Source organism: Pezoporus occidentalis, unplaced genomic scaffold (assembly GCF_034315485.1).
Source record: "Pezoporus occidentalis ecotype Australia unplaced genomic scaffold, CSIRO_AGI_Poc_V1 ctg354, whole genome shotgun sequence".
Classification (NCBI taxonomy): domain Eukaryota; kingdom Metazoa; phylum Chordata; class Aves; order Psittaciformes; family Psittacidae; genus Pezoporus; species Pezoporus occidentalis.
In genome coordinates this window covers 274,143-299,152 of record NW_026915527.1, presented here as the reverse complement: position 1 = coordinate 299,152, position 25,010 = coordinate 274,143, and the positions used below count along the sequence as shown (strand labels likewise).

At 36.3% G+C, this 25,010-nt stretch overlaps 1 protein-coding gene across 7 annotated transcripts in view; it reads left to right on the top strand.

The window, feature by feature from the left end:
* LOC134169716 (sodium channel protein type 2 subunit alpha-like) overlaps nt 1-25,010 on the top strand; it is a 75,620-nt gene that overhangs the window by 28,901 nt on the left and 21,709 nt on the right. For all 7 annotated transcript variants that reach the window (XM_062630507.1, XM_062630505.1, XM_062630506.1 and 4 more), the window contains 6 exons: nt 1,076-1,423; nt 5,257-5,389; nt 9,080-9,318; nt 12,211-12,384; nt 13,627-13,983; nt 15,078-15,563. In XM_062630507.1, coding sequence (XP_062486491.1) covers nt 1,076-1,423; nt 5,257-5,389; nt 9,080-9,318; nt 12,211-12,384; nt 13,627-13,983; nt 15,078-15,563 — 1,737 coding nt within the window. The remainder of the gene's footprint in view (nt 1-1,075; nt 1,424-5,256; nt 5,390-9,079; nt 9,319-12,210; nt 12,385-13,626; nt 13,984-15,077; nt 15,564-25,010) is intronic.

Genomic DNA, 25,010 nt, shown 5'->3' with positions numbered 1-25,010 from the left:
TGCAGCTTTTGCTTTCACTTTAATTATCTTGGGATAAAAAACACTGCTATTACATACAAGCACTTTCCACCTGCAAAACTAGTGAAAAATTGAGAGTCTCTGAAACCAGGTTTTTGATGTACTAAGATGTGAACATTTGTACAAATGCAGAACTGAAGAAAGCTTAATGCAAGGTTTCTCTTTCCCACAATTAGTACTCATTTTATTTATTAATGAATGCTGTTAATAAAATGTGTAGCAAGGGAGAAGAACATTCCATTAACCAGTTTCTACTGTAATTAAAAGATGAATTACCAACAACCACTGATTTATTTTTCACATTTGTAAGAGGATCTTTATGTAACTATGTCCCTGGTGAATGCTTGCATTGAGCTGCCTGATGGCCAAGTGGTACCTTCTGGTAGGTGTGCCAGTGGGCACAGCCCCCAGAGTGCTATACCCAAGAGTACTACTAGTCATGTTCACACTCTGCCTCCAGAGCTTCCCCAAGCTGTTGCCTCTGTTTTCTGGTTTTACAGTACTGCATATGTTGTTCCCATGTTATTGAGCCTATTGTGAAGGGGGGAGACAAATTCGTTACATGAACTTAGACTGAATTTAATACCAAACTTAAGAACACCTCTGCGTCTAGCAAATAAACTAGAAAGCGATGATCAGTGAGCATTAGCAGTTGTTACCCAGGGGAATCCAGGCGATGAGGAAGGGAAAAAAACTAAAGATTTTCAGTTCTGTCCTCTAATAGAAGCAATAAAAGACAGATACCTGCAAAGCCTTGACAGGGGTGTTGAGAGCTGTCTCCAGCAGTCATGGATCCATACCAATTCAGCTTGCAGCCTTTGCTCAAAACTGTCCAACCTTACTTATGTCTCCTGCACAACTTTTCCTCATTCCTTAAAAAGAATTTTTCACCTCCACTTTAGTTCCCCTAATAAGCACATTGCCCTAATGGACACACTGATACTATTGAAGAAAAAAGTGACTATTCTTCCTCCAGCACTGTAACTTTTCCTTGAAAAGTCACAAGCTTAGAACTTCAGTTCTAATGCTGGTTTGTTTTGTTTTTAATCTTTTACAGTCTTTGCTAAGCATTCGAGGCTCCCTCTTTTCTCCAAGGCGCAACAGCAAAACAAGCATTTTCAGTTTCAGAGGTCATGCAAAGGATGTAGGATCAGAAAATGACTTTGCTGATGATGAGCACAGCACTCTTGAAGACAATGAGAGCAGAAGAGATTCACTCTTTGTTCCAAATCGACATGGAGAACGACGCAACAGTAACATTAGTCAAGCCAGTGTGTCATCTAGAATGGTACCAGCCCTTCCAGTAAATGGGAAGATGCACAGCACTGTGGATTGCAACGGAGTAGTTTCCTTAGTTGGAGGACCTTCACCTTTAACTTCACCTGCTGGTCAGCTTGTACCAGAGGTAATTAGAAGTAAATCAGTAATTATTACAGTTCTGTTCAGGCATGTTTTTTTCTCTTACTGCACACCTCTGCATGCCTCATCATTTCTTACAGCTGTGAGAAATAATTTGCAATGGTTTCTAAACAACAGAGTGTAAAGAAAAAAAGTCCTCAACCTGCTATGTCTGAGCTTCAGTAAAGTGTCGTATTCTCCCTGCTTTCAGCAAGAGATCTGTACGTACAAAGAAAAACTGATGGCCTGAAGTGCCATGGGCCCACCAGGCTTAAAATAATTCACTGTCCTCTTAAGCAGTTTCTGCAGCTTGCTGCTGGGGACTCCATACAGCCTTTCCTGCCCTGAAATATTGTTACCCAAGGAGGAGAAAAATGACTGCTACTGCTGAACCCAGGACAACCCCGTAAATTGAATTTGACAATTTCTATATAGTTTCACCTCATCAACAAAGGCAGACATTTGATATATTACTAAGTATATAACATGGAAATATGCAGAGGGAAACACCTGCAAAATTAAGCAGGATGCAGTTACTACTGCCATGGCAATTTGTAGAAATACTCCTTACTGAATTTATCTTGAAGAAATTCTTCTCATAACTTTCATGAGAAAAATACATATAATTTCTATGTATCTTTGCAATTACTTTACATTTCAGTCCCAGTTTCATACTGCTGTAAGCTAAGATGTTCTTTCAAGCTTTCAAAAAAACAAAGCTTTTCATTGATAGTATTTTAGTATGGATTCACTATGGCATTTTGGTAGCTATACCACTGTAATTACCCTGGAAAATATTTTCATCATAGATAAGTATTGAGATTTCACTACTTCTATTACACATTTCTTTTTACTTTTTTGTTTCTCCGCTATCTTGATACAGACCTTCATACCAGAAATTTAGTCAGATTACCGCAGAGGTTATGAGCATATATTTCTATTTCAGAAATACTTTCACTTGAAATTAGCCATTTAACTCAAGAGTCTTCACTAAAAAAATAGCACTAGTGAATGCTTGAAAATGTTTTTTCATCTTCACACTAAGATAACCTTGAAATCCCTTATGAGTTCTGTAGGCTTTTTTATTCTTTTTCTGGGTAGGAACAGAGTAATGACAAAAAGAGCGTGTGGTTTCCATGAATCACAGACTTGGTGGTAGAGCAAGCATGAAGATTTAGGAACTTTTTAATCCTACTCGTGTGTTTAGATCCCTAGGCCACACTGCAGAAGAAAACCAAAACAAAGACAGCTACATGGGATGGGTGCCCTGGTGACAGAAGATACAGAGATGGCAGAGTTACTGAATGCCTTCTTTGTCTCTGTCTACTCTGCTGCAGGCAGTCCTGAAGAGCCCTGTACCCCTGAGACCTTAGATGAAGTCAGGTCAATGGAGCGGTTTGCTGTAGTCGATGAGGAATGGGTTAGAGACCAGTTGAGCAACCTGGACATCCATAAATCCATGGGTCCAGATGGGATGCATCCGTGGGTGCTGAGGGAACTGGTGGAAGTCATTGCTAGACCACTCTCCATCATCTTTACCAAGTCTTGGGAAATGGGAGAGGTGCCTGAGGACTGGAGGAAAGCAAATGTCACTCCAGTCTTCAAAAAGGGCAAGAAGGAGGACCCGGGTAACTATAGGCCGGTCAGCCTCACCTCCATCCCTGGGAAAGTGATGGAACACCTTATCCTTGGTGCCATCTTAAGGCATATCAAGGATAAGAGGGTTATGAGGGGCAGTCAACATGGCTTCACTAGGGAGAAATCATGTTTGACCAATCTCTTAGCCTTTTATGAGGAAGTAACACGGTGGATGGATGATGGCAGAGCGGTGGATGTGGTCTACCTTGACTTCAGCAAAGCATTTGACACAGTCCCCCACAGCATCCTCACGGCTAAATTGAGGAAGTGTGGACTGGATGATCAGGTAGTGAGGTGGACTGTGAACTGGCTGAAGGAGAGAAGCCAGAGAGTTGTAGTCTATGGGGCTGAGTCTAGTTGGAGGCCTGTAACTAGTGGAGTGCCTCAAGGGTCAGTACTGGGACCGGTATTATTTAATATATTCATCAACGATTTAGATGAGGGAATTGAGTGTACCATCAGCAGGTTTGCTGATGACACTAAGCTGGGAGGAGTGGCTGACACGCCAGAAGGCTGTGCTGCCATCCAGCGAGACCTGGACAGGCTGGAGAGTTGGGCGGAGAGGAACTTGATGAAATTCAACAGGGGCAATTGTAGAGTCTTGCATCTGGGCAGGAACAACCCCAGGTTCCAGTATAGGTTGGGAAACGACCTGTTAGAGAGCAGTGTAGGGGAGAGGGACCTGGGGGTCCTAGTGGATGACAGGATGACCATGAGCCAACACTGCCCTTGTGGCCAAGAAGGCCAATGGCATCCTGGGGTGTATTAGAAGGGGGGTGGTTAGTAGGTCGAGAGAGGTCCTCCTTCCCCTCTACTCTGCCCTGGTGAGACCGCATCTGGAATATTGTGTCCAGTTCTGGGCCCCTCAGTTCAAGAAGGACAGGGAGCTGCTGGAGAGAGTCCAGCGCAGGGCAACTAAGATGATTAAGGGAGTGGAGCATCTCCCTTATGAGGAAAGACTGAGGGAGCTGGGTCTCTATAGTTTGGAGAAGAGGAGACTGAGGGGTGACCTTATTACTATATATATATATGTAAAGGGGGAGTGTCATGAGGATGGAGCCAGGCTCTACTCAGTGGCAAACAATGATAGGACAAGGGGTAATGGGTACAAACTGGAACACAAGAGGTTCCACTTAAACTTGAGAAGAAACTTCTTCTCAGTGAGGGTGACAGAACACTGGAACAGGCTGCCCAGGGAGGTTGTGGAGTCCCCTTCCCTGGAGACATTCAAAACTCACCTGGACACATTCCTGTGTAACCTTATCTAGGTGTTCCTGCTCCGGCAGGGGGATTGGACAAGATGATCTTTCGAGGTCCCTTCCAATCTCTAGCATACTGTGATACTGTGATACTGTGATACATGCCACAGAGTAGTGACACATTAGACACATCACAATCAGAATTAGGCGTTATTGCTTTGAAAAGATAATTAGAAGCCATACAAAACAGACAGGACTTGCAGATCTATTGCAAGAACAAATTCTGTATGAACACTACAGTGGTGAGAATTAGGAAGAAGAATTATTGAATAAGATGTGGTTTTCTTTTTTTTTTTTTTTCTCCTAAAAAACATTCCAAGCACACTTATCAGGGTAGGAAAGCAGTGCATAGTATTAAAGAGATAAATGCCTAGAATTATATTCATGTTTCTTGTAGGAGAATTACTTTCTTAAATAATGGTTCACTTCTTTCTGTGCTTGTGCTTTATTTAATATGTCTAGCTGCTGGAAATTAAGGTGACAGGTTCCAATTTTGATATTTTTTTCTGAAAAGAATAATCATCATTAGCAAAAAGATACCTAGCAAAGTTTTCTCTCATGAAACCTGGTCTAGTGGAATGTGTCCCTGCCCATGACAGGAGTGTTGGAACTAGGTGATCTTTAAGATCCCTTCCAACACAAACCATTCTATGATTCTATGATTTAAATAAGAATCACCTTTGGTCCGACATTGCCTTGGTATGTTGTCCCTCAGTTGATCATTTGCAGAACTGTACAAAATTCCCACTGAGTTCCTCAAGAAAGAACAAAGTAATTCCTACATGAACAGAAAAATGCAGTATGCAAGAAAGTATAATGTGCTGCACAAACTTGATTTTTATTATTTATTATTTATTACTATATTTATTACTATACTTACACAGTAAATATTGTTAATTTTTTGTTGAAAGGATGTTTTAATTCCTCAGTATTTCATTTACAGGGCACCACTACAGAAACAGAGATAAGAAAAAGAAGACTGAGTTCTTATCAAATTTCCATGGAAATGCTAGAAGATTCTGCTGCAAGACAAAGAGCAATGAGTATAGCCAGCATACTTACAAATACAATGGAAGGTATTTGATGCGTTTTATCTGACAGGCAATTCAGTAATTTCAGCTAACCATATGTACAGAGCAATTATTTATATAATTTCCTTTTTAAATGTGAAACTGGACAAGTGAAATCACTGTACATCAGATATACAAGGCTTTTGAGCATTTCTAAGACCATTTACACATTCTGAATGCTTAGTCATTTATTTTTTTGTGGCACGTTCCAAATTATTATGCTATTTAGTGGATAAACAGACCCAAAATAATTATAGTAAGGGGATTGACAGATCCCCAAACAGAGAATACAGGGATTTTCTTCCTATAAGATATCAACAGAAAAAATCAATTAAGATACACAGAAATTGCTGTGAGAAAGGCAGTGATGTCCTAGAACAGATATTTTCTTTAGATTTAATATCTAAGGATAGACAATAGGAAATTGGAATGAAAAAGAGAGTTTTAAAGAAAACAGTCAACTCTAATCAGCCCATGGCAATGCACATGAACTGCCTTCCTCAAGCATTGCTTAAACTTTCATAGGTAAGTATATCAAAGATTAAAAAAATATTTAGTATACAAAAAAGCTTGCATTGTAAGAATTGTTTTGCTTACTTAATGGAAACTGAGTGCACTCACGCTTCAAACATATGCCTTTTATAAACTTAAAGGATGTATCTACTGGATACTGCCACAGTGTGACAGCTGCTGCAGTCACACAAACCCTGAGGATGTCCTACAACACATATTCTAAAAGGGCAAGAAATTACCAACAAAATTTACAGTGTCCTTAAGATTAAGCCAGAATTGAAATAGACTTTTTTAAAGGGGGTTCTGAAGCCATTTGCTCTCAGATAAATAGATACCAAACAATTGTAGTCAGAAATATAAGGTTTATTTTGCCTATGTACTTCTAAAAGTATTCTCACAAACATGTGCCTTTCTGAGTATATCTGAGTATATATTCTTACTTTAGTGCAAGCAGGAAGTGTTGGTACCTCTTGATTCTTGGTGTACAATTCTTAGCTCTCCTCTCAGGTAGGTAGGGTATCTCCTTAGAGGGTGCTACACTCTTGTTCCGGTTGAATACTTTGTCCTTCCATTATTCTGGCCAGAAAAAAACATGTTAATATTATAGAAGACTCTCTCTACTGACAATACCCTTTTGTGTCTGGAGGCTACAGTCTGATGTGAGGGGAGAGCTTGCTAATTTCAATGAATTTGAGATCTGTGGCAAGTGACTTTCTAACTTCCTGTAATTCCACCCATACAGGACAATATTAGAAGCAGTCCACTGGTCCTCAAAGTGTAGAACTTAGCAATAAATCCTTACTAGCAAATACTCTAATTAAGCATGTTTTTAAGGCCAGGTTGGACAGGGCCTTGGGCGACATAGTCTAGTGTGAGGTCTCCTTGCCCATGGCAGTGGGGTTGGAACTAGATGATCTAGTTCCTTTCTCACCCTAACTATTCTATGATTCTATGTTTGGCATTTTAGCAAAATCTTATAGAAGCGTCATGATGATGGAGACTTCCTGTGCTCTAAGCGATGTCTGAAAACTGACAAATTTCAGATTTGGGTTAATGCCACTATGCAGACATTTTATCAAAACAGTTGTGTCCATTTCTCATGTATTTCATAGTTTAAGTATTTCTCACTTAAGCAAATATCAGTCTTCTTTCTGGGCTGCCCTCAAACATCCCATCACATTAGAGATCCATCCTTTCTATTATTAACTCAGTAGAAGTTACTTTTCCTCTGTAACCTTGACAATATTGACAGTGAAATGGAAGAAAAAAGTTTGTAAAGATTCTAATTGAGGGCAAAGTCATTCTGCTAATATTAACATTGTTCTGTTTCTCAATGGATAGACACCGCATCTGTACAAGTCAAGTGATAATTTTTAAAATAAGAAAACAGTCATTCTGTAGATTAAAAATATTGATTCAAATAATCAGTGATAGGTATGCACACCAAATCATTTAGCATTTATGTTTGACCAACCTTATAGCCTACTATGAGGAAGTAACTAGGTGGCTGGATGATGGTAGAGCGGTAGGTGTGGTTTTTCTTGATTTCAGTAGGGCATTTGGTACTGTCTCCCACAGCATCCTCATAGATAAGCTAAAGAAGTGTGGGCTTGATGATCAGGTAGTGAGGTGGATCAAGAACTGGTTGAAAGGAAGAAGGCAGAGAGTTGTGGTTAATGGGGCACAATCTAGCTGGAGGTCTGTGACTAGCAGAGTCCCTCAGGGGTCGGTGCTGGAGACCAGTGCTGTTTAATATTTTCATCAACGACCTGGATGAGGGAACTGAGTGTACCCTCAGCAAGTTTGCTGATGACACTAACCTGGGAGGAGTGGCTGACACACCAGAAGGCTGTGTTGCCATTCAGCGAGACCTGGACAGGCTGGAGAGTTGGGCAGGGAATAACTTGATGAAATTCAACAAGGGCAAGTGTAGAGTCCTGCATCTGGGGAAGAACAACCCCATGTACCAGTACAGATTGGGGGTTGACCTGCTGGACAGTAGTGAAGGGGAAAGGGACCTGGGGGTCCTGGTGGATAGGCGGATGACCATGAGCCAGCAATGTGCCCTTGTGGCCAAGAAGGCCAATGGCACCCTAGGGTGCATTAGAAAGGGGGTGGTTAGTAGGTCAAGAGAGGTCCTCCTCCCCCTCTACTCTGCCTTGGTGAGGCCGCATCTGGATTATTGTGTCCAGTTCTGGGCCCCACAGTTCAAGAAGGACAGGGAGCTGCTGGAGAGAGTCCAGCACAGGGAAACTAAGATGATTAAGGGAGTAGAACATCTCCCTTATGAGGAGAGGCTGAGGGAGCTGGGTCTCTTTAGCTTGGAGGAGATTGAGGGGTGACCTCATCAGTGTTTACAAATATGTAAAGGGTGAGTGTCAGGACGATGGAGCTAGGTTTTTTTCAGTGATGTCCAGTGATAGGACAAGGGGCAGTGGGTGTAAACTGGAGCATAGGAGGTTCCATGTGAACATCAGGAAAAATTTCTTTACTGTGAGAGTGACAGAGCACTGGAACAGGTTGCCCAGGGGGTTGTGGAGTCTCCTACATTGGAGATATTCAAGGGCCGCCTGGACAAGTTCCTGTGTGATGTACTCTAGGTTACCCTGCTCTTGCAGGGGGATTGGACTAGGTGATCTTTTGAGGTCCCTTCCAACCCTTGGGATTCTGTGACTCTGTGATCTTTATGATACTGTACTGGATCAGTGTAGTAGCAAATATAATGCTTTTAGTAGCTCAAATCAAAATATGTATGCATGTTACATATTTAACACAAAAATTTCATATTTTATGAAGCTTATACAACTGATGAGGGAGTCATGTTAACTTTTAATATCCAAAAAACATCTGCTGTAAGCAACTCAACTGACTTTAAATGTCTAGACTCTCCCTACTTGCATGGGAAAGAGACAAACACACTTCTCTCTTTACATAGATATCTGAGGTGATTCACTCTTTAGAGATAATTTCACTGTCTACTGATTGTAGAGAAGCTTAAATAAATTAGATACTCAACTTTAAGACGGCTAAACGTAGGTGAAGGAAATAACACGTTAATGTGAGGTGTTTCTTTGAATGATTTAATCTTTGTACATATTTAAAAGAAGAACTTTCAGAGGATGTAATTGGGATATTCATTATTTGTTAACGTTTTTCTTTTTTTTTTTCTTTTTTTTTTTTCAGAGCTTGAAGAATCCAGACAGAAATGCCCACCATGCTGGTACAGATTTGCAAACACTTTCTTGATCTGGGATTGCTGGAATCCATGGTTAAAAGTGAAACATCTAGTCAATTTAATTGTGATGGATCCATTTGTTGATCTTGCTATAACTATTTGCATTGTTTTAAACACATTGTTTATGGCCATGGAACATTACCCAATGACAGAACAGTTTAGCAGTGTCCTTTCTGTGGGGAACCTGGTAAGTGGTTTGTTATACATTACTTGTTAAAAATACCTTTTCTAAAAGAAGAAATGCATAAATGCATTGCAATTGTTTTAAATTTGTTCCAGATTTTTTGTATAATCAGTTTAGAAACTGTATATATGATTTTCATAGATAAAGTGATTTTTTCTGGAGCCTTTAAATTTCATTAATCTATTTTGTACTTACTATAATGGTATAACCAAACCTGTCTAGAAGTGCAGTCTTCACTGGCTTGTCAGATTTCTTGAGGTCTACCTTGGGCTTTTTCTTTAAAATGTTATGGTAGATTATCTAATTTTTAGCAAAGTACTGATATTTCATCACAGAAAATATTTTTCTTCTGTAAGAATGCAGTGAAATATTCAGATGGCAGAATTTCTCTTTGATATATTTTCAGTTACACTACTTTTCCAAGAAAGGGAAGTACATTTCTTGTTACCACAGTCCTTGCCTTTTTAGGTAAATAAAAAGTACTTAATAAACTGGAAGATTATTATTTATTCTCTAACAAAAAGCACCTTGTATCTGAAACTTTATTAGTTATACCTTTCCTGATTTTAAGCTGATCCAGAGATTTAGGGTTACATGTAATTCTGTTTCTGAGCAGATACCTAAGTGTGGCATAACCCTCAAATATCTTTGTCTGTTTCTCTCTATTTGCTTCTAATGCTCAGGAAGCAGAAGACAGAATCTTGCGACTGTTTTAGAAGAAGACTCACATTTTTAATCTTTTGCCAGCACACATAAGTACCAATAGTTTACACAGGAGAGGTCTGGACTGACTGACACAGCATGCAGTCCTGAAAACCAAAACCAACCAAGTTTTCTGAACTAATCAATCAAAATTATTAGTTTTTTTTTAAATTTGCTAATGTTTAAATAGAGCAATAGATTTCTCGGTTGGAGTATGCTCTAAAGTCTAAACACTTTCCTTATATCTACGGTATTATATCCTTCTGACTTTTTTAAAAAATAGAACTAAAATTGCACTTACTACCTATGTGTTCTTGTGTGCATTATGGTTTTCTTTCTCCTGCACAAAGATCTAATTACTGGGATAGTCTTATATTCATCACAGATTACAGAATATTGTATTTTAAAATGTGGCTCTGCCATATTTTTAGAAGTAATTCTCTCCAAACATTTACACTTCCAATGCTGTCTGCCTTTTCCCATCTCATGCTTATTTCTTCTACTCTAAACTAGAAGCAGTCATATTTTTAACTACCTTTGTAACAAACCAGTATATTTAATTATGACTATTACATATATGCAGTGAATACTATTCCTGCTGGTTTCAATTAAATTCTCTGTTCCTCACTGTACTAATCTATTAACCTTGATTTTGTGATTTCCATTCAAAATATGTTAATTTACTCTTTGCTTGTGACATCACGGTCTGTTTGAGGATAAATTAAATATGACAAATATGACTGCCTTTTCTGCAGCATTTTAATGAAAAGAAATAGTTCTAAAAACAATGATTCATTTTCATAATACTAAAAGCCATTCATTATTCAAAAGTCCAAAGTAATTATAAGAAAACTTGAGTTTACTTCTGTTAAAATGTGTATTTATGTATTTGGGGTTGCAGTTATGCTCAAGAAAAAGTAGTTTATGGATGGAATGGGTTATTTTGTGAAGTCACTATTTTAAAATAAAATGGTTTTCTTTGCCTTTTCCCCATTTTTTTCTTTTGTAAAATATGAAAGTTTTGTCAAGAATAATCTTCTTTGTTGCATTCTCTTTACCAAACATAGCAATATCTGTTACATGCTTCTGAATATATGGTAACATCTCTCATATCTCAATTTAATAGTGAAGTGTTTCCTGCTGTACTTCTGTTTTCTCAAAAATATAAACTTTTACACTTTGACAATGGTGAATGTTTCCACAACATTATATCCACCTCCTAATCTTAAATTAAAAGGAAGTCATGAGTGTAGTTATATAGTGCTGTAAAAAGTCAGCTCGGCTTCCATAAAACTCACTGTAGGAAGACTGAGGATAAGCTGGGTAAAGAACTGTCACAAGGCAATGACAGAGTATGTTGGTGCACTTCAGTAGGCTTTTGGATCATCTAGGATATCCTTTGAGTACTGTGCAGAGTATTGACATGTTTTTAGTGGTTTTGCATTATGCTCCAAAACTTCTTTTTGTGCTGCAGAAAACACTGGTCAATACTCATTGCAAGAAATTTAAATGGATTAAATTCTGGACGTTAAAATTCTAAGGAGCATTGATAATTTCACGTTTGGTACTTTGATATATTTCAAACATTATCACCTTGAAGCTCTTTTTCCCAAAAGAAAATAACTGTCACACAGAAGAGTAGCTGTGTGTGAAACCTCAATGTCCTTACAAAAAGTTGTGCAGGAAACTCCAAATTCCCATCTATTCTACTTATACTTTTTAACTCTGACCTAAAATACAGAACTTAGAGAGTCTGTCCTTCAAGCATCGAACTTTAGAGAGTTTCTAAACCACTTCTGCTTAGACTGTGAGCAAACAAAAAAATACTGTTGAGTCTTCTGCTTTACTGGGACTGTTCTCTAGAAACAGAACTGAAAACACTGGATCATAACACATCGTCTTCTGGATGGACAGTCCAGCAATATCAGTCAAATATGAACCAGAGCTGAGCTGCTGACTGGTGAAGAGCTTTTTATAGGTTTATGAAATCTCTGCCTTCCTTTAGCTATCCTGATTTAGTAATGTTTTTAATGATCAGATTTCAGTGTTTAGAAATACTTCAATGGCATTTGGAGATAGCAGTCAGCTGTTTTTATAGTGACAGGTATAACAACTCAAGCTTTATTAGAAATATTCACTCAGGTATATAAATTTCTCATCACAACTCAACTAATTAATTACATTTTATTTTAGGTATTCACTGGGATATTCACAGCTGAAATGGTACTAAAGATAATTGCCATGGACCCTTATTATTATTTCCAAGAAGGCTGGAATATTTTTGATGGTATTATCGTTAGCCTTAGTTTAATGGAGCTTGGTCTTGCAAATGTTGAAGGATTATCTGTTCTTCGGTCATTCAGATTGGTAAATACCTTGATAATTAAATACATGCATGCTATTGTCTTCTAAAAAAAAAAAAGAAACAGAAGTGCTGATTTCTGTAACAATTGCCAGCATTATAAAGATATATACTTATATGGCTCACACTATTTTTCATATATACCTAATTTGCAAGCCATTTTTGGTAAGTACAACTTTAAGGTGTTTGTCAATTGATGTCCTTTGATATGTTTTGGTATCAAATTATCCTATTGATATCCTTTGCCAGCATAAGGATAAATGCTACCTGTTTTGAGAATTCTGTAAATATTACACTGATTTCATCAAGATTCATCCAAGCTGAATATCTCTGAAAATATACATACTTACACCAGTGTAAAGAATCATAACACTTTTAGTCTTTTCATTGTGAACATTACTGTTTGTTACACATAAAGCCCCTAAGCAGATCCTCTCTTCACATTTATTTCAATGGGGGCCGAGAATAAACACTTAGTAAGTCCATTGCATGTAACAGAGTCAATATGAGTAAAGTCAGACTTAAGCACGACGCTTGAATTGAAATATTGAGCTTCTACTAGAAATATCTTTTTATAGCAGTTAGCATCATACAGAAGCTAATTTATAGGTATGTTTACTGGAGGCACAGCATTCATGATTTAGAAGTCTATATTACTAATACTTATCACATTACTTGAAAAACTAGGTTAATTCTTAATATAGAGAGCAGAAAGTAGTGGCTTAGCTTGTGACTTAGTTTATTAGGACCAGTTGAAATGGTACCCAACTTGATATAGCACAGTTTGGTTACTGAATATTATTTTTAAGTTAATGTTTATGATTTGAATGAGCATCACAATACCAGCACAAAATTGCTGCTTAAAAAAATTGTTCTCTAAGCCTGGAAGACCTTATGTAGCACTGAGGGAAACATGGAACCAAACCAGAAAAGAGGGTGTAGTGAAGGTGATGAAAAGAGTAAAACTTCTAAAATGTCTTTAAGAATTGTTCAGTCATCGTCTGTAAGTGGGTGTTTAGAAATACTAAAATCAAATGTGGTACAAATTAGTTGTTTTTTTTTTCCTATGTGCATCACTAAGATGAAATGCTGAAGACAACAGTTTAGGCAAATACTCCATTCTCCCTCCTTTCTCTTAAAATAATAAGGCTCTCCTACTGAAGAACAAATTAATCTGCTGAACCACTTGAACCTAGCTTCTGTTTCATGGCTAACACTATTTATTCCTGTGCGGTTTTGTTTTTCAGTTGCGAGTTTTCAAATTGGCAAAATCTTGGCCAACACTAAATATGCTGATTAAGATTATTGGCAACTCAGTGGGGGCTCTGGGGAACCTGACCCTGGTGCTGGCCATCATTGTGTTCATTTTCGCTGTGGTTGGGATGCAGCTGTTTGGGAAAAGCTACAAGGAATGTGTCTGCAAGATCTCCAGTGACTGTGAACTTCCACGCTGGCACATGCACGACTTTTTCCACTCTTTCCTGATTGTATTCCGAGTGCTGTGTGGAGAATGGATAGAAACAATGTGGGACTGCATGGAGGTTGCAGGCCAAACCATGTGCCTTATTGTTTTCATGCTGGTCATGGTGATTGGAAACCTTGTGGTACGTGATGAATGCTTTTTAGCGTTAACTCTAATGCAAAACTGTACATAAGTTATACAACTAGGCAATGAGAATGTCATAATTCTGTTTATAATTAAAAAATAAATCTGAATGTGCTAGATTTTGGATAAAAACATAAGATGATTTTGTTTTCCCCCTTTTTACTCATTTTCATACACTGGAGTACTCTCACTATGGGTTCAAGAGTTTAGGAATATACCAAAATGTCAAATCAAACAACCTATCATTGGAGTGCTGCAGCTATTTTAGAGGTGCTGTTTAAATCCAAATGTCTTCCTAACTGCTCTTGAAATAATAAAGCTTATGCTGCATCAGCTTTTGGGCAGCTGCATGCTCAGAGAAAAAAAATCTAGCTTCCTTACACCCATGAAAGCTGATTCCAGCACTAATACTTCTGACTTAATAAAGTATAATATAGCTGTTCTTATATAGACTCTCTTGAATGTAAGTACTTAACTTTTGGGCCTGTTTAGGTATAAAAAAAAGAAAGCAAAATACAGAGTGACTGGATGTCCATACTAAAAATATGTTTGAAAGCTTCTAACTCAAAATGATAGAAGAAACCTTTATAGAAAAATTTTAATTCAAGCCAACAAGTTAAAACGCCTAAGGTTTAATTAGTAAGTATTGAATTGGTGAGAACTTCTTAGAAATCAGGATTGTAACTGGAATGCGCCGTTTACACTTTTACTTTAAAGTGTCATTTACTGTTAATCCCTGCAGTTAATTCTGATATGCCTGAAAACTGTATTTCATTACCTGTCAAAATTATTTTCCTTTAGTGATACATTTTAACACAATTTAATTTTTTATAAAACAGAATTCAAAATATTCTTATCCTAGTTATCTACATGACCTTGCAATCTTGATATTATATCAGCAGAAACGTGCAGAGCCCCAGACACTTACTTATGATCAGTAACCTGCTCTACTATTCTTTTAGAATCATAGAATCATTTAAATTAGAAAAGATATTTAAAATCATTAAGTCCTACTGTTAACTTGGCACTGCTTAGTCCACCACTTCTTACATGTGTGTATTTACTCTACAGCTGTGTTTTCTCATCTTTTAGGTATTGAACCTATTTCTGGCCTTGCTGCTGAGCTCATTTAGTTCAGACAACCTTGCTGCTACCGATGATGATAATGAAATGAACAATCTCCAGATTGCTGTGGCAAGGATACAGAAGGGAATAGATTATGTTAAAAAAAAGATACAGGAGTTCATCCAAAAAGCCTTCATTAGAAAGCAGAAAGCTTTAGAGGAAATCAAAGCACTTGAAGAGCTAAACAACAAGAAAGGCAGCTGCATTTCCAATCATACTGCTGTTGAAATAAACAAAGATATGAATTATCTTAAAGATGGGAATGGAACCACCAGTGGTGTAGGAACAGGCAGCAGTGTGGAAAAATGCGTAATCGATGAAAATGATTATATGTCATTCATAAACAACCCAGGTCTCACTGTGACAGTGCCCATTGCAGTTGGAGAATCAGATTTTGAAAATTTAAATACAGAAGAATTTAGCAGTGAGTCTGATATGGAAGAAAGCAAACAGGTAGGATTTTTTTAATCTTAACAATTGCACTGCTATGTATTTATATGTTTAGAATTGTTTAAAAACTGTCTTATCCCATATAAATGTATTTTATAGTTTAGTATTTAATGTAATGATAATTGTAAAAAAAAATACCCTGTTGATGGTACACTAGTGGATCCTTAGAGTTTACATTTTTAATACTCTGTTTATTAGCATTTGGCAGATGTTTAACTTTAAATATGATTGTTTCTTTAACAACTTTGTGAGGTTTTTAGGACTAGCGCACATTTTATAATGCATTCTTTTTGTAGTACCTATAATGCGATCAGGATTTACAGAATCAGGATTTATGGAATTGTAGAAGGCTAAAGAAAAATTAAATATATACATCTTTGCATACTCAATGAAATGTAAGTGGAGAAAAAAATTATATAGAGAGATTAGTTCTAAAAATGAACGCTAAGACACCATAAATCAGTGATGTATTCTGGGTTATCTAAAAAGTTTTGTGAGTAATATTCTTACAGATTTTGGGTTCATAGATTATGGCTGGCTGAATTGAAGTAATCCAGATACCAAGCAATGTCATGGTAAAGCAGCATCTCAAAAGATCCTGGAGAGCAGAATAATCTTGTAATATAGATGCATCTGGAAACAGTTTACTGGAAAGCCATATGCTGTAATTATTGTGCAAAGAGAAAGAAGTTGGTCTAAAAATCAGAAGCCATGTGGCTCAAAATGTAAGGGGCTCAAATACCAGAAGTGATCATGAACAGGTTGTAATGGTGCTCAAGGAAAACTCTGTATGTTGGAATAATGATCAATGACAATCTAATGAATGCATCAGATTTAGCTAATGTAGCGTTTAGCTAATAAATGCATATAGCAGAATATAATTATATTCAATGCCATTAGAAATGTAGGACCTGTGAGGTTTAAGGGATAAGGACCATTGGTAAATGTTTTCAATTAGATGAGAAGCTATGATGTTATGTGATTAACTCATTAATACAAAAGGATTTGTTTACCATAAAGAAAGCTCTTCTATTAAGAAGCCCTGTGTTCATGACGCTATCACAGCTGTAGAGCTGCCATATTTGCAAATCATAGAATAGTTAGGGTTGGGACGGACCTTAAGATCATCTAGTTCCAACCCCCCTGCCATGGGCAGGGACACCTCTCACTAAACCATGCTACCCAAAATAATGCTGTGTTCCTCAGCAACAGCAAGCTACATCACATAACATTAATGGATAACTGTAATCCAGTTAATCATAGTATGTTTGGGTTTGTAGTGGGGTTTTTTTGCTAAAGAACATAAAGAAACATCTAAAGCGTGTGTTTACTTGCAGCTGCAAAGGAGGTTATTCTGCATAACATTTGTGAGATTAAGAGCAAGATATTCTATCAAACATCAGACTGAATTGCTGGGTTATGAGACGAATATTTTTAATGCAGATATATAAGACAGTATAGCAGTAGTGCTTTTACATGACAATGTAAGAATATAAGAGACACAGGAAGTGTAAAGTGATATAATTTATGTGATCAACTAGTATAGAAAAAGAAAAGTTTTCAGAATGACTTTGGGTCTGAAAATTAAGTATTTTTCACATAAGCTGTTCTAATAAAAGTTGTCTTTTCCATTAGCAAAAGACTTAGCAAAGACTTCCAAGTATTTTCATATATTCTGATGTTTGTTAAAATGACATTTTACTAACTTTTTTCTGCTTTCCTTCTGGGTATTTTTGGTAAATACAGTGATGAGTGCCTTCCAGGTAACTCCATCTTACGAAGTTACATGCCTACACACTTCCAGAATATGTTACTTTAAAAAGTGTTTGTAATATGCATTAGGAAGTTGGTATGCTTATAAACTGTGCAGATGCTAAATGTGCAGTTACGTGGCATGTCAGCCTCAGCAGCAGAGCTGGCTTGGGAAGTTCCCGTTCACACCTGGCTCCTCTTCCTCTGGCAGTCTTTACCAGTTTCACTGCTGCAGTGCTTGTGGGTCTGTTCTATCAGGCATGTCACTGGAGTGGTGCAAATTAAATAACATCATCCCGTAGGTGTTGTTTACTTCTTCTTTAAGAGAGATTGAATGATTCAGTTTATGGCGTGTTGCTATCTGTTCTATCAGAACAGCTGAAGGCAAACCAAAATGCAATGCAAAGGCAGAAACTCCTCTGCTTTTCAAGTGAATATATGATGTAAATACATCCTAAGAAAATGCAGTAAAATCCCTTGCTGTCCTGAGAAGTTCTGAATTATACCAGTTTCAAGGTGACTTCACAAGTGAATTTCTCTGTTCATTCTCATCTTCGCTCAATTCAGACATACTTTTTTCTTCTAAGGCCATCCTGAAATTTCAGGACCATAATGAATCAAAAGGGATTTTGCCTTGTTTTACAGATTTTAGCTGTATATGTATGTCTTCAGGAAGAGAAACCAAATTCAAAAGTCTCTATAAGGAATTTGAAAGTGAAAATTTCAGGTGACTGTAGGAAATCTGCCAGTAAGTGATGGATGGTGTTTATCTTAAGAACTTGTACAGAAATTGTCAATGGGTATAGGATAAACTTAGGACTTACATGGAGCCTCAAGGTTTCTGTAGACTGTAATAATCACTACCATTGTGAAGCAGGAGCAATAGTGCTTCCTGAAAGTTCTACTCACACACAGCTGTTTAGCATTTAATTGTTTGGCAGGTATTTGTACGGTTCAAGTGTGGATGTTGTGAATGGTATGTAATAAGACAGGAATTTATTACCAGTACCCTGAAAATTTTTAATTCTATGTTACTTACAATTTCTGTTCTGGTTTCCTTAATTCATTCCTTCTGGATTATTTTTAGGAGAAGGATTGTATGCTCTTTTTTTTTAAGTGTATGTATAAAAATCCACTTTGATAATATAAGAACAAATGTTCCGGTGTGTGATAGGAATTTGCGAAGATTCCCAATCTTCTCCTACCAAGTCAACAGTACTGTTGAATCTTTTGCTGCCTCCTGATTGTCTTTTGAGGAGTATATTGGTGCAATGTTTACATTACCTCTCTAGAACAGCACACCATCATTTACTTTATTTTCCCTCTCAAGGGGTACCACCGAGACAACATTTCTGCTAGGAGAAAGCCTAGTCTTCAAAAGAAAGGGTAAGAGATGAGGCAGATATTTCCCTGGCTTAACTGTGGCAGTACTTAGCACTTACAATACCCTGAGGAGGTATCCTCCTTAATAACTTTTTATTTAACAACAGAGTTGTTGGAAACTAGATCTTCACAGGAACTGTAAAATGGCCCCTTTTTTGGTGTCTTACTGACTGTCACTAATGCTAAGAGCAGAATGATTATTTAAAGTCTGTCAGCAATAACAGGTCACGCTAGAGCTGAGGCAGAGGCTGTGTGCCCGTGAGGAATATGCCAAGAGCAGGGCATATTCCTCAATGAGGAATGTTCCAAGAGCAAGGCGATAGAGCAGGAGAGTGAGGAACAAATTGTAATTTTTCTTAGTCCCCGTCTTCCTTCATGAAAACACTTCCTAATTGATTTGCTAGTTAGTAACTTGCCAAATCTGCTCCAGAATTTACTCTGGAGCCTGATTGCATGTTTCAGACCAAAAGAAGATCTTTCTCATATGTATCACTAGAAATTCTGGGAAGTCTCCATTTGGGTGAAACAGAACAGTAACATTTATTAGATTTCTAAGTTACCCATTGCTTTATAATAATAGTTGGCAGAAAGTACCTGAAAGAAGCAAACATTTAATTGATACTTTGAAGGAGGATTTTTTTAGTATCTGCTACAGAAAACAGAGGTGATACCCGGTGAAATAACCATCAGAAATAACTGATTTCTGCTCTGAAAATAAGATACTCAAGATACTTAACTATGTAGATAGTAAGAAAATTAGAAGTAACTAAAGAGGATAATTTGATGGTTTTAAATTTAGTATTGGGGCTGCTGTTTCTATTATAAAGCATGACTGCTAGTCAGTGAAATCAATAGACTCTGTTAATCTTACCAAACATAAAACTCCTCTACTTGTATTTCTGTACCACTTAAACAACTCCTCATTCTACCTGAATCACAATTTTATGAATACGGTTTGGATTTCAACATGGGAAAGTTATTTCAAAGATATTCATCAGTTCTGGAAAGCTTATTTCAAAACTAAAGAAATACATACACCTACAGGCCTCTATCATTCAGAATTTCAAAAGCCTTTGTATCTACAGTATATGTACAGTAAGTACAAATTCAGACTGGAGAAGTAAGACTGCTCAATTAACTTCTGAAATTGCAACTGGTGCTTTTAATAAAATTAAAAATATCCTTCATCACCTAATCCACTGAATTTTCAAAACAAGGAATAAATTCAGTTTTCAGATTGGCATCACTAGTGATATTGTGACTAGGTGAAGACAGGAACATACTTACTGCATTCCCTAAAGTTAAGCATTGTCATTGGGCTTCAATAAATTTCTTAGCCAAACCATGCCCTGCAGTGATTTGATCAGTTTGTTGGGTGATTTTTTTATCGCATTTCTTTTAAAATATCCAACAATCTAAATTTCTATTTTCTATAACTGACCAATTCTGTAATGCTGTCTTCAGAAGCCACAGATTCTTTAAGTTATGGACTAGCTGTGGATACTTAATGAATGAGACCACATCTCTGGACACACTGATGGGCCTCCATCCAGACACCAATCCAATCCTCTTCTGAGAATTAGAGAGAGATTACAGACTTGGAAGTATATAGCATACTAAATCTAAACTTATGCAATATGATACTTCATGACATTCCATTTAAACAGAAATTATGGAGATTTCTTTTCATTCAGACCCAGAAATTTTATCACTATTATTAGGGGATGAAGGAGGAATGGGAAGACATACATCTTCAGTGTATTTTCTTACTGCATGTACATTTTTTTCAAATAAAAGACATAATCACATAGTCACTTAAATGAAGACTAGAACATTAAACCAAAAAAAAACCCCTTAAAATTTTATTAATATGCATTAAGTACTATATAAATACTGGAATAGTTTCCAAATCTGCTAACCATGTCTTTATTAATTGAATTAATTCTATTTTTATTTATGAATCACCATTTCAGAGTGTGGTTTATTAGGTCTAGCTTCTGCATTTCTTATTTCTCTAAAATAAAGTTCTGTAGAAAACGTTTGTTGAACATTTCAGGTGGTATGTATTTCCCTTTTTACCAACTGATCATAAAATATTTAATAATTGTTTTAATTGTGTTAAAGCCATGTTTTAATTAGAGATTCCAAAAAGAGGAAAACTAGAGATCCTGTGTCTTGAACTTCACTACCTACCATTCTTACTTCTCACAGGGGTAAAACCAAGCTGGAGCAATCAAGAATGCAGCTCTGGTGCTTTTTAACCAGGTAGAGCAACGTGTCACCACTTTCACACAGGTTACCTAAGCAAGTTATACATATATATGTATATATATATATAATCACTTTATAATGGATTTTGACTGGCCTGCATGCTATTCAGCTATGTACCTTCCCTATCCATTGCAAGACAGTACAAACATGCACAGCTGCTCTCTGCTGAGTCATGAGACTCACATCACAGCATGGTCAGGTGGGACTGGCAACCCCAACATACATTTTTTAACCTGCTAATGATTTTTCTGAATATTTTAATACAGTCTTTAGAAATAAGTGCATGGTCTACAGGTTTTGAAGTATGGATCATAACAGTACTGGAATGTTATACATTAAAGAGGCAAAAGAAAAAGGGAGCATGCATAGTTTTTTTTAAAAAAACAGCCCTTTTTGATTCAGCCCTTATAAATGTAAATATGTAAGGAAATGTGTTAAGTGATTTTTATAATGATTACTGCCACAACTTCAGCTCCTTCATGAATAATATTTAAACTACTGCAGTAGCTACTTGCATACACATTATACTGTTATACTTTTAAATCTACGATGCACTGTAAAGCAAATCTTAAAAATGCTACAAACTACATTTTATATTCATTTGGGCAGTGCATATCTTGAGTTTTATGAACTGTAAGCGAAGTAAACAGTTTCATAATTGCTAAAATTATACTTAGCAAATAATCCCCCTTAAAAATCTATCAAAGAAAAGCATTTTACAAATTTTACAAAGCATTTTAAACTGCTTCATAAACAGCGGTGTTCCATGAGAGCAGTCTGTGACTGAGTCGGAGGACTTCACTTGGTGTAGATTAGAAAGACTATGGAATAGCCAGCATAATTTTTTATAAAATTCCATGTATATTAACCCTAGGTTTTGGGGATTTTTGGTTTTGTTTTTGATTTTTTAATTATAGTCAAGTATAATTTCCATGATGCGTAACTGGCAGAGCTTTTAGGAACAGGGACACCAAATATTGCATGAAACTAAGGAGGCCAAACTATCCTAGTAAAACTAGGTGTCAAAATTTTGTTGGGATTGAGATTTCAGTCCTACAGCAAAATGCAAAGCTGTTTCCTTCAGGCAGAGTCTCGCCGGCTTCAAAAGGATAACGAAATAGTTCATTTTGTACTATTGATTATAGTTTAGTATGATCTACTTATACTGTACTGAATATAAATTTTCCAGAGATGCTAAAAGAAATTAATATTGATGTTTATTCTGAAAATTCTCAGATTTTACTGATTAAATTTTAAACCAAGACATGCTTTGAACATGGAAATAGATTTTTAAAGTGGCTTCCTTAATATTATATAGAAGTCAAATATCATAACATCTGAGATTGAAAGTCAGTTTAGAATCACTTTGGAATCATTGATCCCCATTATTTTATATTTTGTCGCTCAATTACAGTGCAGCTTCCAAGACTCAAAGGATAAAACCACATGGCTGAATTACTAAAGGCAATTTGTAATGGCTGAATCCCTTTATTTTATTGTCACTTGAATCATGAAGCCGTTTGTAAAGCTTACAATTTTAGTATCCTGCTCTTGCTCTTACTGAAATTTAGAATAAAATCAAATGAGAGCAAGACCAGGCCTTAGGTGAATGCATTTTCCTGTAAATGGGCACATTAACACGCTGTTGGTCAAAGCTTGTTTTAATGATCGAAGCTAAAAGAGATGCACTGCTCTGAAAGGACAGAATGGAGGCTGATTATACATATGTTAACCAAGTATTTGGGTTGGTGATGAAGCTTTTGTTTGGTTGGTTTTTTTTGTTTTTTTTTTAATATCCTATGAAATAATATTTATATACAATACCATTTTCAGAAAAAAAAAAACCCAAACAAAAAATCCCACTGAGGTAGTCTTATTTTCTGTTTTATTTTTGTGTGTGATTTCCACAGTACTGCTCAGGCTTCTGCTGTAGTCAAGCATGTTGTTTTGCTGATTCAGGCCTTGAGAATGCTGCATCATAAGCAATTGCTTTCAGTTGTATCCTTGTAGAGGAAAATGTAATATCACTGAAGTTGCAAATAAGTATTTATAGGGCATGGCATGTTCAAGGGGCTGATAATCACATTTATGAGGTGAAAAGAAGACTGTGTTAATCCATGATGTATACTGAGTTTCCAATTAGCCTTATTGGTTTTATTGCCAGAAAAAAAAAACATCATTAAAGTCACCTTATTTAAAATGTAATGATTCTTTTCTAATATTGGGTCTTGAAGCAAAGACGAGTTTTACTAACTTAATGAGTTTCGTTTTTATAATATGGTTCTTTAAAATTATGTGGAAAAAAATGAATAGAACAATTTATGTGAAAAAAAAGTGATGAGAATTATAGCAGGTTTTGTCTGCAGTGACTATAAACTGCACTTCTACACTTTTTTTTTAGCAACTATGCTGACAGGACTACCTGCAACAGAGTTTACATGGGAAGATGCAGTTAAAAAATTGAGTGCCTTTTAATTCTGTAATTGGCATTCATATAGATTAATAATTGATGCCTACTATGAACTTCTGTCCTGCTACTATTAAGTCAGTAATTGATTTAATGATGATGGATCAGGCCATAAATCAGTTTTAATTTTCCTAAATTGAATGTGACAGATTCTTATTTTCACAATATTTGGTTTTTATTTAATGAAGAAACTGCCTATAATTTCAGTGACAAGTTTAAGACTTGTATTTCTTTGTATTACAATGACATATAACAATTAAGTTCATTCACAAATCTTATTTCCTTCATAAAAGACAGCCTTATGTGTGTATAATAAGGTGGTGTGCTAATAATGCTTAATACAGTGTACATTAATGTGTATTTTGGTCTGTAAATGTAATACAGAAAGCAAAGTTTAAAATACTCTCACAATGGGAAGTACATGATATTTTATTTCAGACTTATTGATCTCCATGACCAGTAATAAAATGATGCCATTTAGAGGCAATATAGCTGTAATTATTTTACTTCCATAAGTTTTGGAAATTACAGAGGAAGATCATAATGAAAAAGAAAACATGATATTTTTTACAAGTTTACTAAGCAAAAATTAACCAACATTCAAATCTCAATGTATTTATCCAAATCTTTTCACATTTGTCAGCACAATTTTCCATGTGTGACGGATCACAATATTTAGGAAGAGAAAGAATGTTTTTCAAACTCATACCTGTGTGCTTGTCAGAAATCTTTTATATTATTATGCAACAAGTCCTTTGGTTTTGGTCACAATGCAGTAACATCCATGCAGCCTGAGTGTGAGTGACCCTGTAATGACTCCATTTACACATGTTCATGAAGGGCAGCTTCTTGAAACTTAACCCTGAAATTATTCATCACCCAATATTAACACTTTTAAAAATTTCATTCATGTCATGTAAGAGCTGAATATGAGGAAAGAATTGCTTACTAATCTATATGAAGATATATGTGCTATTTACCAAAATTCTGGCAGAAAAAAAGCCCTTAGTTCCTGATACATTTTCCTGAAGGGACTGAAGAGTTAAAGAAGTAGTTTTAACTTGCAGCAGTGTCTCTGAAGAAGGGAATACATGGAAATGCCTCTATAAAGAGTTATTCTTTATTACTTGTTGCAAAACCAGTCAAATCATCTGAGCGGTATTTCTTTATATATATTCTAAAAAGGTCACTATTTTGAAAACTAAATGTGAAAAGTAACTTGTAATAAGCATTCCCTTAAAAAATTTTTATTGAAAGCTCTTCATATAGGTAAAAGGGCATGACCAGATCTGCTTAGCTGAAACCATAAATCTAGTCTGCGACCAAATGCCCTTTTGTTACATCAATGCCTGTATGATTTGAACTATTTAGTTAGAGCTGCCTTCTCCATCCCCCTCAAAATTCCTGCGTACTACTGCTACATGGTATAAACCGGAAATATTCCACTGATGTGGTTGTTTTTTTTTTAATGTTGCTTTCTGATTACAAGACTTATTTCACAGTAAAAGACAATGTAGTTTGGATGGAAGCGATTAAGGACACGCAGTATTGACAACTGAATACAAGTTACAACTCTG